This window comes from Procambarus clarkii, chromosome 65, assembly GCF_040958095.1.
Source record: "Procambarus clarkii isolate CNS0578487 chromosome 65, FALCON_Pclarkii_2.0, whole genome shotgun sequence".
In the NCBI taxonomy this organism is placed as follows: domain Eukaryota; kingdom Metazoa; phylum Arthropoda; class Malacostraca; order Decapoda; family Cambaridae; genus Procambarus; species Procambarus clarkii.
The window spans coordinates 25,974,327-25,992,443 of record NC_091214.1 but is presented as its reverse complement, the minus strand read 5'-3'; the positions used below and the strand labels follow the sequence as shown (position 1 = coordinate 25,992,443).

General features: G+C 41.1%; 1 protein-coding gene across 4 annotated transcripts in view; it reads left to right on the top strand.

Moving 5' to 3' along the window:
* LOC123771001 (enolase-phosphatase E1) overlaps window positions 1-17,643 on the top strand; it is a 120,659-nt gene extending 103,016 nt beyond the window's left edge. The window contains exons 6-11 of one of the 4 annotated variants that reach the window (XM_045763190.2): window positions 8,614-8,825; window positions 9,655-9,880; window positions 13,908-14,123; window positions 14,379-14,718; window positions 15,167-15,425; window positions 16,999-17,643. In XM_045763190.2, coding sequence (XP_045619146.2) covers window positions 8,614-8,825; window positions 9,655-9,880; window positions 13,908-14,123; window positions 14,379-14,718; window positions 15,167-15,425; window positions 16,999-17,379 — 1,634 coding nt within the window. In that variant the 3' untranslated portion in view covers window positions 17,380-17,643. Of the gene's footprint in view, window positions 1-8,613; window positions 8,826-9,654; window positions 9,953-13,904; window positions 14,124-14,378; window positions 14,719-15,166; window positions 15,426-16,998 lie in introns of all 4 variants that reach the window. The other 3 variants (XM_045763189.2, XM_045763188.2, XM_045763187.2) reach the window with 3 other exon arrangements.
* The last annotated feature ends 474 nt before the right edge of the window (window positions 17,644-18,117 follow it).

The following is an 18,117-nucleotide window of genomic DNA, read 5'->3' as shown; positions in this document are numbered from 1 at the left end:
ATGATTTAACAATGATATACATATATTTCAGACGTCCATTTATAGTTAATGATACGCAGATTGAACTTCAGGTCAGGTCTCAGGTCTAAATAAACCTGTCCCGTACTGTCCAAATTAGATACTATTAGTATTCAGTCACATTTGCTTTTCGCTTTTATTTGGTAATTATTGCGTTCCTCGGCAATAAGTGGCATAGTTACGCTTGGAAAGTACAGGAACAAAGAATGAAGTTAGTCCGAGGTGACTGATAGGGAGCTACGTTTTTCGCTTTACTGGTTGTGAGCCGGTCGAGTTTCAAAAGTAGGTAGGAGTATAATACGGAAATGAGCAGAGATAACCACTTAAACGTATAGTTAATTATATATTTCGTATAATTGAACGTGGCCTTCAATGCTGCTACGGAAATTAGAAGAATCTTATGTCGGCCACACAAGATTAACTTGTGGGTACTTATGAAAGAGAGATTCGTATCTTACTGTCAGAACTTTGTTATTCCACTTAAAAGTCATTCTTCAAGTAGAAAGTTTTGATTTTCAGGATCGGAATTTTGTTTTGCCAACTGTTCTTTTATCTACGTAATAACATCATTGAATCTGACCTCTTTGATATCTTATCTTATATCCTGCTTTCGTATGGGCATTCCGAATAGGAGTTCAAGGATATACCATGCTGTACTCTTTAGAGTTGTCACAACGGACAAAATGGGGTACTTAAATAATACATCAGTCATGTGATTCACATTCTAACCTAACCAAAGCGAGCCACCCACGCATAGAAAATGAGATTGTGAGCCGCTATGATTTATAGTACATACATTGTCTGCGAATTTGGCGTCAAAATGCCATGTATTATTGGCATTTTCATCTGGCAGGTTGATCTACTGCAATATAGGCTTCGTTTTCTTTCGATAGCTATTCCTCTTGGTTTTCTAACAGTTTCATCGAATTTTATACTGATAAACCTGCCCACTATAGGTTTATATTCCTAACGCGATATATATATATATATATATATATGTCGTACCTAATAGCCAGAACGCACTTCTCAGCCTACTATTCAAGGCCCGATTTGCCTAATAAGCCAAGTTTTCATGAATTAATGTTTTTTCGTCTACCTAACCTACCTAACCTAACCTAACCTAGCTTTTTTTGGCTACCTAACCTAACCTTACCTATAAATATAGGTTAGGTTAGGTTAGGTAGGGTTGGTTAGGTTCGGTCATATATCTACGTTAATTTTAACTCCAATAAAACAAAATTGACCTCATACATAGAGAAAAGGGTTGCTTTATCATTTCATAAGAAAAAAATTATAGTAAATATATTAATTCAGGAAAACTTGGCTTATTAGGCAAATCGGGCCTTGAATAGTAGGCTGAGAAGTGAGTTCTGGCTACTAGGTACGACATATATATATATATATATATATATATATATATATATATATATATATATATATATATATATATAATATATAATATATATATATATATATATATATATATATATATATATATATATATATATATATATATATATATATATAATGTGGAATATGAAAAATTTATCGTTCGTTGTCATTGTTAATTGTTATATGGGCGTTATAAATTTTGCAGTTATTATCATGTTAATTACAACACAATGCGTAGTCTTACTGTCACCCTAAAATAATATTTGGGCTTAGAACGCTTATTGTACAGCAATAAGCGTTCTAAGGCAATTATTATGACTGCAAACTACTTCCTGTTTGTTTTATAACCATACGGACTAGACGCTTTCTATCATTACACCTTCCTATAATAAATCGATACAAAATGAATTGACTTTAAATACAACTCCCCATCCCCCCCCCCCCTCCACACTTGGATAGCGAGAGTACTTCACTGGGAAGCCTTCGAGTGAGATGAGCTTCCTGAAGCACCGGTGCTGGTGTGAGCTGAGGACACGACACCTGCCTGCTTTCTAAGTGTGAGCTCACACAACACGGCAAATTTCCTGCAGTTGGTTCAAGCTTATGACTGCAAGGTCTCCATTGGTGTGAACTTGGCACACACACATCCTTCTTACTAACAATACAGTAAATACGTGAAATTGGAGGTATTGTTCAGCAAAGTTGCAAGGGTATGGGAAGATTGTACCCCAGCCAACTCCTGACAACAACGTGCCTCCCATAGTTTAGTCCTTCACCCGCATCATTACCTCTAATCACGCCCGAGGTCCAAGCCACTCACGTGCTCATATCCTCACCCCAAGCGACTCCCTGATTCCTATTCTTCTTTCCCCTCTTTTCCTCAAGTTTCCCCTAAGCTACATCTGCTATTATACCGTAGATCACTCGCTCATTCCAAGCTATATCTGCGCTACAAGACACTTCCGCGTACAAATCATAACCATTCAAGCCACAACCACGTAATCACTCTCCCATGCTACTCTCATTCCAAACCACTCCCAAGCCATACCTGGGTTCGTTTCCCGACCAACGACGTTCGTATTCCAAACTTCCCCTAAGCCACCCCGGCGATCCCAAGCATTTATAGCGTTTTAACCCTCCCCCTCCCCTCTCCCTACGACATTTCAACACTCCCCCAACCCACTCCCACATTCCAGCTCCCCCAAGCCTCGCTCACGTTCCTTCCCTGCAGCCACTCCTAGACTACGACCCTCCCCAAGCCACTCCACGGTTCAGCGACCCCCCACCCCCACCCCGCATTGTTTCAAAAGACTAAACACGCCATTCACCCCCCTTCTCTCCCCCTTCCCCACCTCCCCAGTTCCCGTTTTCCAACTCTGGCGCCCCTGATATAATCCAGCCCCTACTCCCCCATCCTCGGACTGTCTCGCTCCCCGTCACTCCCATGTTCCAAGCTCTTCTTGGGTTCCATTCCAGTGCTATATAACCATACCAACTCAGCGGTTTTGCTAATTAGTGATTTATACGCCCCCCCCACAACATTCTCCCAACGTATAACCACACCTTACGCTCACACCCACACACTTCCACTGTACCTATTTCTCTTCCCAATTTCAGCTGCCCTAGCATTCAGATTCACCCACTCACCCCTCCATTCTAGACCTTGCCCGCCCTCTCGCTCTCCACCCCTCCCTCACCCCTCTCGCTCACCATCCCCCCCTCACTCCTCTCGCTCTCCACCCCCTCCCTCACTCCTCTCGCTCTCCATCCCCCTCACCCCTCTCCCTCTCCATCCCCTCCCTCACCCCTCTCGCTCTCCATCCCTCCTTCACCCCTCTCGCTCTCCATCCCCCCCCTAACCCCTCTCCCTCTCCATCCTCCCTCACCCTTCTCGTGCTCAGAAACCTCTAGCCACTCATAAGTATATATTATAAGAAACTGCAGAATGCCTCTTGGCCCATGGGAGTAGCTGCTTATCATATCTCCCTAAGGGGGGGGGGAGTACCTGCCCCCCCCTTTATGGGGATATAATGGTACCTGGTCGGTCTCTCTCTCTCTCTCTCTCTCTCTCTCTCTCTCTCTCTCTCTCTCTCTCTCTCTCGCTCTCTCTCTCTCTCTCTCTCTCTCTCTCTCTCTCTCTCTCTCGCTCTCGCTCTCGCTCTCGCTCTCTCTCTCTCTCTCTCTCTCTCTCTCTCTCTCTCTCTCTCTCTCTCTCGCTCTCTCTCTCTCTCTCTCTCTCTCTCTCTCTCTCTCTCTCTCTCGCTCTCGCTCTCGCTCTCGCTCTCTCTCTCTCTCTCTCTCTCTCTCTCTCTCTCTCTCTCTCTCTCTCTCTCTCTCTCTCTCTCTCTCTCTCTCTCTCACTCACTCACTCACTCACCATACAATATAAGTGCCCACCAAACACACGTTATTGTTGTTGTTACTTTGTCTTTGTGAACAGCTGAAAAACTGTTAAGAACTCTATGGAAAAGCAAGCCCCTGTTTCAGGTTACATAGAGTCGCTGGAAGTCACAATAATAGCTGATCGTATGAAAGGAGGGCAATAGGGCCGACCCTGACCTATCACCTATGACCAATGTGTTATTCAGAAAAGTCGGGTGAAGCGCCAGGCCTCCAGCCTCAGACACCCAGACATTCTCTTATAGTTCTCTCGCACTCATGTGTGTACACAATGATCGAAACTTGACGTTGTCTACTTTGTTGTGGTAACATTTACCATAGATCTGCAACCCTGTTTCTTAACCCAGTGTTTGTTTACATTTACCATAGATCTGCAAACCTGTTTCTTAACCCACTGTTTATTTCTTTTCAAAATCTTAACATTACCCAACTTGAATTGCTTGGATAGTGTTGCATCTTGGGTTGATATTTGCAGCACCCTGTACACCCCTTGTTGCACACGTCTGCTCTCCACACTTCTAAAGTGTAAATTGAATTTAATCTCTTTTTTTTTAAATTACGGTTTCTGGGATTAACTAACTGGGATTAAATGTGTTTTTCAGATTCGTTTATGCTTAATGGTACAAAGGCTTTCACTTTACTGTTGGAACTGAATTGTTCCGCTAGCCGTCGCTCGTCTCGTAGAATATCTGATATTCAGGGTTCGAAATTTTGTTGTTCTACTGTTCCTTTGAGTCATTTGTCCCTCTATAATATCCTCTGCCTCCTTTGGCCTCTCGTGTCGTCCTGCTCTCGCATTGGCTCGTTGTTGTTGTTGTTCTTATAGATTCAGCTACTCGGAACAAGTTCCAAGTAGCACGGGCTATGGTGAGTCCGTAACTTACCTGGCACAGGAGCGGGGCAAGTAGCACGGGCTATGGTGAGTCCGTAACTTACCTGGCACAGGAGCGGATTGGCTCGTACCTTGACACTCGTGTATATTATTTAAAACAGCTGTCCTGGTTTAACGCTTTCTTTTCATTATTACTTTTCATACTGCTTCTTACTGTTATTATTACATTGTTCCGCTTACCGTCATCCATTTGTTGTTGATTGTCCTGATTACCAGGAAGATCGGAAATTTTGCTTCCACGTGTGTGTATAATCCTCGGTTGATCTGCCATTTTGTATATAAGTTACAATATGCCTTTCTGCACTCTTATTGGCACCCTGAAGGATCTATAGGAACTTGTGATTATTGTTACATCTATATTTCTATTTAATCGTATTGGCTTAGTGCTTTCTTTTATTACTTCTTGGTGTTAGAGCCCTACTTATAACTTCTAAATCCTTTTCACAATCAGATTTATACATTTTTTTCATATTCCGCTGATATATAAAACCTTGGTATTATTTTTGGAGACTTTGAACCCATTTCATTATCCCACCCGCGCGCCATTCCCAGCTCGCCTCGTTAACTGTTAACGTTCGGGACGGCATACTCTGACCAGCCCGTCCTCTCCAGCGTTCCCAGCGTCACTAAACCGATGTACCGTGTTCCCCAAACCTAACATAACTGAGGACCCACTAATAGAAAACGGGACATCACGTCAATTTCGCGAGTCGTTGTGATTTTTAGTATACTGTATACATTTTTGGCCTTTAGGGTCAAAATGCGTCAAAGGTTATGTCAAAATGCTATATTGGAGAGGACGGGTTGCAAGTGAGGTCTAGCTGACGGTTGGGTATGGCTGGTGAAGCCTCGTGGACAAAGATTTGCAGACGTGCGACTTGTGCTAGAAAAAAATGAGCCGGGATTTGTATTTCTAGATCATGTTAGATAAGTCATTGCTTATTACCATGCCAAATTATTTTTAATTGTTTAATCCATTTGCCCCACACATCCCAGCCGCTCAATGATCCGACGGTCTCCTGTTTTAAGTAGTTCGGGCTCTTAACAGAAAGTATGTGGGTTAAAACATTAGTTTTGTCCGAATGTAAGAGTTTACAAATATAAATTTTATTCTGATCATGTATCCTCAAGGGGAATACATTTTGGTGGAATATTATGTTGTGTAAGTTAACCTTAACTTATCGTGTAAGTTATCTTCTTAAGGTTTCCATTTAATAAATTGAGAAAGCGTCATCATATAGGTTTAAAACAAAAATACTTAAGTTTCGGCTAAAAAGTTTGGTAATTATTGAAAGTGAGTATTATGTTGCCCAATAGTAACTCTGCTTCGCAAGAACATCTTGTCACATTGAGTTGAAAGAAAGAAGACAAATTGATTTTATTTTTTTGTTTACTGGAAGGAGCCACTCCAGAGAGCTTTATAACAAAACCATTCCCTTCCACCTACAGCCAATACCACCCACAACCCCTACCACACAACCACCACCTACAACCCCCACTATACATATAGCCCCGACCACCCACCACCACAACAACCACTACCCACAACCCCCACATAACCCTCCAACACCAGTTTTTAACCCCAAATGCACTAACCGACAGGAAGAGATAGAGAAGCAATTGTATTTTCAAGAATATTCCACATTATTTCAGTATTTTTTGTTAATTACCTCATAACAGTGTTCAGTGTGTGATGTTGACCAGACCACACACTAGAAATTGAAGGGACGACGACGTTTCGGTCCGTCCTGGACCATTCTCAAGTCGATTGTGACTTGGACAATCGACTTGAGAATGGTCCAGGACGGACCGAAACGTCGTCGTCCCTTCAATTTCTAGTGTGTGGTCTGGTCAACATACTTCAGCCACGTTATTGTGACTCATCGCCTTCAGTGTGTGATGTATAATGAACAGTGGATACCTTCCTCGATCATCTGCAACTGAAAATTGTTTATCAATTATTATTCATTATATACAAAATTATTACAGATTCTCATTAGTTCTCGTTAGCTAATGATCGTTTTCGTTGTCGATTTCATCGTTAATATTACTGTACTCGTATTGCAAAGTGATGTTATTATTCTCTTTTTTGTTATTTGTTATATATTTGTGTATTGCAATGTTTTATATAACTGTGTTATCCTGCAGGCCCTGTCATAATATTGGTATGAATAATATTGTATTCTTAAATGGTTGAGTTTGTGGTATTCGTCACCACCGTTTATCTGGTCGACGGTCCGACCAGATATACGTCGACGTATACCTGGTCGAGGACCGGGGCGCGGGGACGCGAAGCCCCGAAATCATCTCAAGGGTAACCTCAAGGTCACCACCAGAGATATAAAGGCATGCTTACTGTGAGAGTGACGTTAGTTAGTTACATGTGACGTAAGTTAGTTACATGTGACGTTACTTAGTTACATGTGACGTTACTTAGTTACATGTGACGTTACTTAGTTACATGTGACGTTACTTAGTTACATGTGACGTTACTTAGTTACATGTGACGTTACTTAGTTACATGCGACGTTACTTAGTTACATGTGACGTTACTTAGTTACATGTGACGTTAGTTACATATCCAGGTACGAGCACAGATATCGTGGTTACTGTTACCATGCTCGCTATCATTACTCCTCTGGTGTTATCAGTACCGTCAGCACTTGAGTAAATTAAGACTGCCTTTTTTATATAACCTAATTGTGCTTGCGGAGGTTGAGCTCTGGCTCTTTGGTCCCGCCTCTCAATCAACTGGTGTACAAAGAGTACGATACAAATATTTCTGGCAATACGGCTGTTGATGTGTAAATTATCTAGTATGCCGCACGCCCGCACCTTAGATCACTATGTATTAGAGTGTAAACTTATTGATAGCTATAGAAATAAGGAAATACTGTAAGTAGTGTACCACACCAAATTGATTAGATGTGTGATAATGGTATGGTAGACTACTTGGGAGCTACAAGCACTTTGTCCTATGAATGTAACACTTATATGCTGTGTTTACTATCTTACCTGCAATGTAAAATGTGATTTTTGTACTGTGATTTGTGGATTGTACTCACTGGATTTGTGCGCCCCTTGAGGGACTTGGAAGTAGAGGGGGGTAGAAATAGCCTAAGCTACTCTATCCCTTTGAGATGTATTTTATTCAGTAAGCGTACTTGAACTGGTGTACAGGTTCCTGAGGCTACTGGACTATCTTGTTGTTATAGATTCAGCTGCTCGTAACAAGTTCCAAGTAGCACGGTTTATGGTGAGCCCGTAGTGGACTTATCTGGCACAGGAGCGGTGCTGTGTGGGGGGGCTCTTATCATATCTACATTTGAAGCTGTGTATGGAGTCAGTCTCCACCACAGCACTTCCTAATGCATTTTATTTATTAGCTCTGACACTGACAAATGTTTTTTTCTAACGTCTCTGTGACTCATTTGGGTACTCTGCATCGTATAGCGTGTATCGTATCGTACAGTATATTTTATAGTGTGTGTGTGTGTGGAAAAGGGGGAGGGGAAGGTGTTTGGGGGTGTTATGGCGCCAAGCTTGTATGTGTTACCAAGTGAGGAAGAGGTACCGAGGTACCTCAACCACCTGAAGGCTCTCTTCTGGATTTATCAAATTAATTAGGGGGGACTATGATAAGGATATGTATAATCTATGTAGACTTTTTTTGTATTCATTAGTCTTTCTTATAGTAAAATTATGAAATTGAGAAAAGTATTTGTTTATCATAAAGGAAATGTTGACTAATAAGCCGTATTTCTCTTTTTAGGTAAACTGAGGTGGTGGCGAAGAATTCAGTCAAATATTCTTAACCTTGTTATCATTCTGACACTTTGTAGTGGACAAATGTAGTTCAATAATTGCACAGTACTCTCGTGTGCTTATATACCTTTTTTTTTTCATTATAGCATCTCTGTCGGACGATGGCGGGTTCATGGCCGCGTTGACGGCTGCGGGCACAGAGACGCGCAAGAAGGTGACTCGCAAGAGGAAGTCGAGTGAGAGTGACCCCAAGGGCGAGGTCAAGGAGGAAGAAGGCGGGTCACCCAGCGCCTCTCCGGCCAAGATTGAGGACAAGTCTGTTATTCTCTCTCCAACCAGCGTCAGACCAACTTTCAATGTAAGTTACCTATGCAGGCGATGAGTCACAATAACGTGGCTAAAGTAAATTGACCAGACTACACACTAGAAGGTGAAGGGACGACGACGTTTCGACTTCAGAATGGTCCAGGACGGACCGAAACGTCGTCGTCCCTTCACCTTCTAGTGTGTGGTCTGGTCAATTAAGTTACCTAAGTTACCTTTCCTATCGTTCTCTTTTTTTCTGTAATATGAGCATTTCAATATTAAAAATATACTTTGATAACATTAACTGCTCGCCATTACACATTAAGTTATATTTATAACAATTTTATTCAGAAATCGAAAGAATTGATAAAAAGACATTTCAAATATCATACCATACCTTCAGTTATGAAATTAACTGTTCGATGTAGGGATTTTGAACTAGTTTATCTCAATATTTTACAGATATAGATCATTACATATGTATATCTCTCGCCTGTATTTCACATAATACAATATGAGAGATTTTAACTTCTTAATAATTTAGATGTTTTACTTACTAGATATTTGCAGTAAATGCTTTCAGCACATTCTCCAGATCAGCAATTTTGCCAGCTTTAAATGGAACATCTAATGTTTAACAGTGTTTCTCCCTGGAGTGTACTAGTTTGTGTTAAAAAGCATCAACTTTTTCAACATTAGGTCTTCTAACATAATTTTTTCCTCTGTCTGTCTGTCTGTTTGTCTGTCTGTGTGTCTCTGTGTCTCTGTGTGTGTGTGTGTCTCTCTCTCTCTCCTCTCCTCTCCTCTCCTCTCCTCTCCTCTCCTCTCCTCTCCTCTCCTCTCCTCTCCTCTCTCTCTAATAGTTTTGTTTAACCTTGCAGTTTTATCAAGAGACACTGAAGGACTATGATGATGAAGACGAAGACGCCAAATCAGAGAATGATGTGGCAGAGAAGACAGAAGGCAGCGAAGAGATGGAAGTGGGAGACACTGAAGCAGAGAATGAAGACAGTGATAAACAGAATGAGAACCAAGAAGAGGATGTAGAGATGAAGAATGAGGGAGCGGAGGATGACCCCAGAACCATCAACATGGATGTGGATGAAAGTGAGGCTAAAGACGAGTATGTCCAACCTGGGGGAGGTGATGGTGGCGGTGATGGCTCTGATGGTGATGCTGGTACGTTTTGGTGGTGGTGGCGGTGTTAGTGTCCCTGCTTGATGGTGCTAGTTTTAGTATTGGGTATGAGTAGTATTTGTGTTTGCTTTTATATTATAATCTTCTATTTATGACATTAATCTTTGTTGCTGGTGTAAATCTTAACTGCATTGCTTTGGGTAATGTGGCTAATAGTAACGTAGCTGTTAATGAGAAAATTCACTGTAAGTAAGTGAATTTTCACTTACAGTGAAAATTCACTGTAAGTGAACTTACAGCAGTAAGGTGAGCGTGTACCTACGACCACGGCAATGTCAAGCTGCATACTCTACCACTAGACCACCACCGACTTGTTAAAGTCCTATAACTGGATTTCTACAGAAATCACGAGAAGTCTGGAAATGTGGAAAGTGACAAGGTACGATGGTCTAGTGGTAAAGTATGCGGCTTGACATTGCCTTGGTTGTTGGTTCTTGCTCACCTCGCAGCCCTAGTGGATTTTCTCATTGATAAATACTGTATATCATGTTAATGTGATTTCTGTGTGTTAATGTAGCTGTTGCTAGTGTTGGTGCTGTTTTTGTAGTTACAGTATATTGATACTTGCATGTTTGCCCTATTTTCAAGTAATAATGTAGTACAGTAATGTTTGTTCTGCTTGTTAAGGTGTATGTGATGGGTATGGCTACTTGTTAAAAGTCGCTTGAAAGATTCAATGTCGCACTTTTACCCGTTCCCATTTTCAGCCATGAGGAATTAATTGGTAATAATTTCTTTGTTTTGACCATGTATTCAAAATTTAGGTAAATTTGAGCATCCCCTTATACAGTATGTATTTGTGCATTGAATGTGAGAAAGATGTGTTTTGCTAAGCAATATTATATTGCAATTTTTATGCAGTATGGTGCAGCTGCTGCTCCTCATTCCCTGTGATTACAATACTAAAGAGTAACATTATTTCAACACTGAATCCACATAGGATATTGTGCTCACTGGGTATAGGTTAGTAACGTGGTATAAAGTAAACCTAAGGGATAAATGTTCACCCCATTCCTTATATCCCAGCTACTTGTCCTCATTTCATGTCCAAGTGCAGTATAGACATTCTGGCTTAGCACTTTCTCCTGATAAATTACCTTGCCTAACCTGTAATTTCTCTACTTTCATTTTGTGTCTATTTTAGAGCTCCCTTCTGAAAATTTTTATATTCCAAGAAAGGGATACCAAATGGTTTATACATGATATATTTTTATTGTTGTCAGTGATGATTGAAGAATGCCTTCACTCATCTGATTATAATTTTAAAGACTTACAACTTGCATAACTGCACTAAACTTCCTAAAATTGAAGGAAAGGCTCTCACATTTCAGTCTTCCCTCTTGAAACTAGCGCAAGTGCTCTCTCTCCCCCACCTCCCACACTCATTTGGTGGGAGGGAGGAAGGCAGCCCCTGGTCAACTGGTGTCTCCACCTTCAGTTCTATGGTAGATGTGACCCCCTCCCCCTTCTAATGACCTGGTGGGAGGGGGAGGGGTGTCAGGGAGCCTCTAGGGCTCACCTAGAAATTGTCATTTCATTACATTCAATGCTATTTTTGGGGGGAAGCCCCTTGTTGCTCCCTGAAGTCAACTACCCACAGTGGATAATAATCAGACACTGATCAGGGAAGAGGGAGCAACGCTGGAATTAAGATAAAGACAAGACTACTGGCCTAGGGAAACGACCCAAAACCACGCAAGGGTGCCGGGACCCAGGCAAGGACAAGATACCGGGCCTCCAGATCCCTGTTCGACCTCCAAATTAGGACATATGCTTGAACACAGCCGAGAGAGTGGCATATTTCCTAACATCATGGGCACAAGGGTACATTGCAGGCTGGCTAGACTTAGTAACACCGTGGATGACCTGAGAAAGACAAGCCTTGGAACTGGGGGGCCAAGGGGAGAGGATCAACCCACCAAGGTAGAATCAGTGGCACGAAGCATGTACCTGAATAGACACTCCATGCATGGAGCATGGAATCGGTGGCAGCATGAAGCTGCCACAGAGGCAGCGTGCAAGAGGAGGAGCCGAGACCATGCCGAAGAGATCCATATCCAGGTGTCCAAATGTCTCGCAAAGCCACGGGAAGGAGGGGATATCGTTGGTCTACGCCGAGAAAATGTGAAGGAACCAAGACAGACCATCTGCAAGGATGTTAGACACTTCCAGGACATGAACGGCATGGAGAGCCAAGCCCCCCAAGATTCCAGCAGATCAGCTATTTGAAGCGTCCAGCTCTGAAGAGGCAGGGGACCAAAGTGATTTCTCCCTTCCCCTGTGGAAACAATGAACCACAGAGTAACAGTCCAAATGGAGTGAAGCATGTAGCCCAGAGGAATCCAAACCTACCTTGAGGTGCTTCTGCTTGTGTGTGTGTGTGGGGAAAAACCCCTCACAGCAAATTCCACACTGTGCTGTGGCATGCACGGGGGGTCTGGTAGCTACCTGGAGGTGATTCCGGGGCTCAGCGACCCCGCGGCTCGGTCGTCGACCAGGCCTCCTCGTTGCTGGACTGGTTAACCAGGCTGTTGGACGCGGCTGCTCGCAGCCTGACGTATGAGTCACAGCCTGGTTGATCAGGTATCCTTTATAGATGTTTGTCAAGTTCTCTCTTGAACACTGTGAGGGGTTGGCTAGTTATGCCCCCTTATGTGTAGCGGAAGCGTGTTGAACAGTCTTGGGCCTCTGATGTTGATAGAGTTCTCTCTCAGAGTACCTGTTGCACCTCTGCTCTGCTCTGTAGCTGAGCGGACAGCGCGCAGAACTCATAATTCTGTGACCCGAGTTCAATTCCTAGACTAGGCAGAAACAAATGGACAATGTTTCTTTCACCCCTGATGAACCTGTTAACTAGCAGTAAATAGGTACCTGAGAGTTAGACAGCTGTTATGGAGCTGATTCCTAGGGGTGTGTGTGTGTGGGGAAAAAAATATATAAATATAGTTAGTAGTTAGTTACAGTTGAGAGGCGGGCTGAAAGAGCAGAGCTCAACCCCCGCAAGAACAACTAGGTAAATACTGCAATAAGCCCCTGAGGGCTGGGGAAGGCACCAGGGAACCAAAGTCCTAAAAACCCCGAAGAGGAAGCCGGCGATGCAGCAGCCAGCAAAAAGGCCAATGGGGCCTGCACCCAATAATTGCAGCAGAAGTAGAAGGGCTGCCCAGTATCCAGCCCAAGAGCACCACACACTCCTAAACACTAGGGAAGGAAACCCTGGCAGTGAAAGGGGCAGCACTAGGGAGCAGACAAGGAAGAGAACCTTGAGCACATGCAGCTCGAAGCACTCTTAACTCCTGGCTCATGCTACACCATAGTGCACAAGACCTGCCACAAGGGCAAAACCACCACTTAACAGCCAGAACAGCACAGAGATGACCTGGCACACACTACATATCAGCATAGAAATGAGGGCAGAGACAATGGCTGACCAGGAGCTGCCTTCCCTCCTTTCCCTCAAACGAGTATGGGTGGTGGGGCAAGAGAGCGTGCGCTTGTTCCAAGAGATTTCTATCGTTTGCTCACTTTGGAGATTTTTGGCGGTTCTCAAGGCTGCAGTACTGTTTGAAGCCGGCAGTGGTTTGTTTTGTCTTGCTAACGTTCTGGGTGACTTCTCCCAGTGGTAGCATAAATAAGTATATAAATGTCACTGCTCCCTGTGCTTCTTGAGGTCGGGCCAGGTTCTGGCTCTGGCTCTGGCTCTGGCTCTGGCTTTGGTAGGTGATAGAACTCTGCAGCTGATGTAACCTACTTGTGGTACATTGTCAGTGATAACAGCCTCAGGGAGCCACCAGGGCTCACCCAGAAATTGGCATTTCATTACATTCATTGTTGCTTTTTATTCTATAATAATTTTTATTCTATAATTTGTTTTTGTTCTTGTGTTTTTTATTTAGAGAACTTATAAATCTAAAAACAATAATTAATCTGCCAGCAGGAAAGGAGGCAGAGATCCCTCATGCACCTGCTGTTCCTGCTCCAGCACAGGAAGATTATGAGAAGGTAGAGGTAACGTTCTCCTTGCCCAACCCCAGCATACGCAGCGTCCTTGTCTACCACCGACCAGCCACTCGTAAGAAGAAAGCTGTGAAGTGGAAAACTGAGGATGATCTTAAGGAAGTCTTCTACTTTGAGCTGGATGAGACTGAAAGAGGTATTAATATTTGTTAATAAATAACCTCTAATAATCGAAAGCTGATCAAGGAGCTCATAATATAAAATATGTAATTTAATTGCAATGTTCACTTAATCATTTTTTCTGTCCTGATTCTAGTCCCCTTTGTATTTATAAATTTTGCTTAAACTAATTTATAATTTGAAATGTTTTTTGGTCACTTGCATATTTAATACAAAGAAAATCAATATAGTACTGTACTAGTATGTTTTAACAATGTTTATCTTTTTGCAGTGAATGTCAATTCAATCAAGTTTAATGAATTGATGGTAATGGAGAAACAGCGAGAGCGTGAAGCTATGGGCAAAGGTCGAGCCCTACATGGAAATATGGGGCTCTTAGGTGGAAGTATTAGCAGTTTTGGTGGGATGGGAAATGCAGGAGATGAACACATGATGGGCGGCTTGGGGATGCAGCACAATATGACTAATGTTCAGGAATTTATGAGATGGTCTCTGCTTCCCGTCATGCTCACTGGCCAGCCAAACATCTCCCCTGGCTGCAGAAGTCAAGAGCGGGTCATCCAGGCAGCCCGAGAAAGCTCCACTATGGCTGCCTTCTTTCACCCTGCTATGTAAGTGGCACAGGACATTCCTTTATAAAATGTTAATTCTTGTCTCCAACTATGTATATGAGGGACAATTAAGTAAAATGAGGCTGGCTTTGTACGAAAAGAGTTCTAGTGTGATTGTGTTGGTGAACTGAATAGACACTCAGAACTATTATTAGATATGCATGACATTGTAAGTGTCAATTATAAATTCCAAGTGTAAATTCCACTCATTAGACTTTTAAAGTATTCTCTCCACCCAGTCCTAATTTCCATTTTTTATTAGCCATTTTCCTATCTCTAATATTCTCATTTGCTTTTTAAGTCTCCTTGCTTCGTTTCCTACTTATTTAAAAAGAAACTTATTGTTTCATATAAGTTTTTAAAAATTTCTTTAATAGAAAGGCACATATTGTATTACATACTTTATACTATTGCAAGATACTCATGCATATTTTTTCATTTCTTTCAGGCTTCCAGACTCTCCTCGTGAGCCAGATCCAGAGTTGGTGGTCAGAGTAGAGCCCAAAGAAGTTCCATTGCTTGATATTTCAGGCCAAGATAACATACATGATCATCGCAATAAGTTATGGCCAGAACCTGTCATAAATGAACCCATGAATTATGGTTATGGAGGTATGGGTGCCATGGGCAATATGGGAGGGATGTCTGGTGGCAGCAGTGCCGGTGGTGGCTCGCATTGGGTTATTGGTGGACCACCAAGTGGCGGAGTAAGTATCCTTTATGGGAATGATATGAGTTTTACAGCCCATCCTCCTGTTTTGGCAGTACTTACAGTAACGATGAGGACCATAGTACATATACTGACATACAACAAAATTAGAAAGTAGAAATCTGAACTATTGAGTTGGACAAACCGGAAAACTATTTTTTACTTGTGTTGCTTTGATAAACTAAACAAACCTAACCTAACCTTCCTAGGACTAATACACAATTTCTGAGACCTAATATAGTACATATGTGTGCTATACTAGCCCTTGGAATATATAAGTTTGTTTTTTAGTTTCATTTGTTTTTAAAGAATTCCTTACTAGTCAGAATACTACTACAGGTATCTAAAAGCTAAGTACGTACGAATTCGTGACTTTTGACAACCATCACTATAGGTACTATCTAAGCAGGAGGATGGGTTGAACTTTTAATATCTTTAACTGCATTACAATTATTTCATATTTATTCAAATCTGTGTAAGTAGGAATTGATTTAAAAAAACACAATGTAATATGTGAAGTAGAGAATGAGAAAGGAAAGAGAAAGACTAGCAGTGAAGGACAATGTTAGATTGAGGGAGTACTCGAACAAGAAGAATGTTAGTAAGAAAATCTTTGGTGTCTTGTGCAAAGATAAGAATATAGTACTTAAAAGCTTCATATGCCATCAGTTAATGAGAGATGATGTAACGGATATACAGGCACTAGAATGGTAATTCTTAAAATTATAACATAGCTTTCCTTTCACTATGCCTGCTCTGGATAAATACTAAATTGAGAGTAGATTTAATTAGGAGCTAACATTTTGCTGGCAAGGGGCTTTAACACTTAAATTCTTAATAAAAAGATTTGACAAAATCTTATCAAAGAGCTTATCAAAGATACTGCCCTTACAGGTAAAATGTTATCTCTAAATAAAGTCTTCTCAACTTTACATTTCTTTACATTTTTGTCAATACATTGTGCTTTGTTCAACCAAGTATAGTTAGTTATTTACTGCCTGCTGAATATTATTGCCAAAATAGGAAGAATGTGGTTTGGAAACTAAACTGTTACAGTACATAAAAAGTACAGCTGTATTAGTATTTGGGTAATCACATTCATGATGACCCAACAAAGCTTGTAATGTTTTGGGAAATATGGAATTATTTAGCAAAATGAGGTGTGCATATTATACTAAACTGCACAACTGATAATATATGATTACACACAGAAATCACAATAGCATGATGCATCAAATTAACAAATCTACAAGGGCCGTGACGAGGCCCTTCTTTTACCATGTTGTAGCTCAGTCGATTAAAGCAGCGTCTGGGATCCTCTCGGACGTAGGTTCGAACCCTCGTCACGGCCCTTGTGGATTTGATAATACATATATGATAATTTAATCCATAGTTTTGAGGACTTTAGGTCCCAAATTAGATTATAATAATACCTTACTGCCTTAATTATACTAAAAAATATTTTAGTATATGTTAAGTATAGGAATTTTTAATACTAAAATTTTTAGGCAACTGCCTGAATAGGTGATGAAATTGAATTGAAACTAATCCTCTTCCATATTTATTAACAGTTTGCTGGAGGTCCTATGTATGGAGGGCCAGGTGGACCAGGAGGATTAAATGGACCAGGTGGATATGGAGGACCTGGACATGGCAACTTTGGTGGAGATATGGGCGGAGGAATGGACGGCCCAAGTTGGGGTGGTCCAGGACCCGATTTTCCAAACCCAAATATGATGATGGGCAGTGGAGGTCCAGGCATGATGATGGGAGCGAGGCCAAACATGGCTCCTCGTGGTATGATGTCTAATATGGGAATGGGAGGGCCAAGATTCCGAGGACGCGGTGGCTGGGGAGGACCCAGAAGTGGACCTCCAGCTTGTAAACATTTTATGAATGGACATTGCCGACATGGCAAAAACTGCAAGTTTCTTCATCTGAAGCAATATTAGTCCTATGACATGCCTCTACAGGTTCAAGACTGCAAGCTGTTAAATGCCTAGGCTCAGTAGCCTACCTAAGATTGTAAAGTCTCAAAAAAGAGGACCAGGAAATTTATGTTAATACTGTATTTAATTTTGTTGTTATGTATATATATGTGTGAAACATCAAAATTGTAAATAATGTTGAATAAATTATTCAAGGAACTGCGAGTATGTACAGTATATTATTTTGTGTATGAAATAAATTTTTGTATAATAAATTGTTTTGGTGTATTTTTGTTTCTATTAGACAAACATTTGAATAAAGTTAAATGTTATCTGATCTCCGTTTAATTTTTTTTTTATTTATGCTAGTAATTTTCTATCCTGTTCAATATGGAGCAGATATTCTCAGGTATTTTAAAACTTTTGTAAAAGACAGTAATCAACAATAACTGATTGGGATACAGTTCAGTATCTAAAAAATATGGTTGAAAAATAAATGAATTGAAAAAAAAAATAATTATTTTATTTTTTAAGTATGCATTATCATTCATACATAACACACATTTAATCATTACTAATACATTTTCAGTCAAGTATTTTAATCTGGATTTGTTCAGGAATAAAATTATATTGCACATTTTTTACAGTATATTTATGATGAAAACATTTATGTACAACACAATATATTTTCAATCATAGTAAAGATTTGCCATTTTGTTAATGCATGTTGTGTAAACAACACTTTTAATAGGATAATCCTGG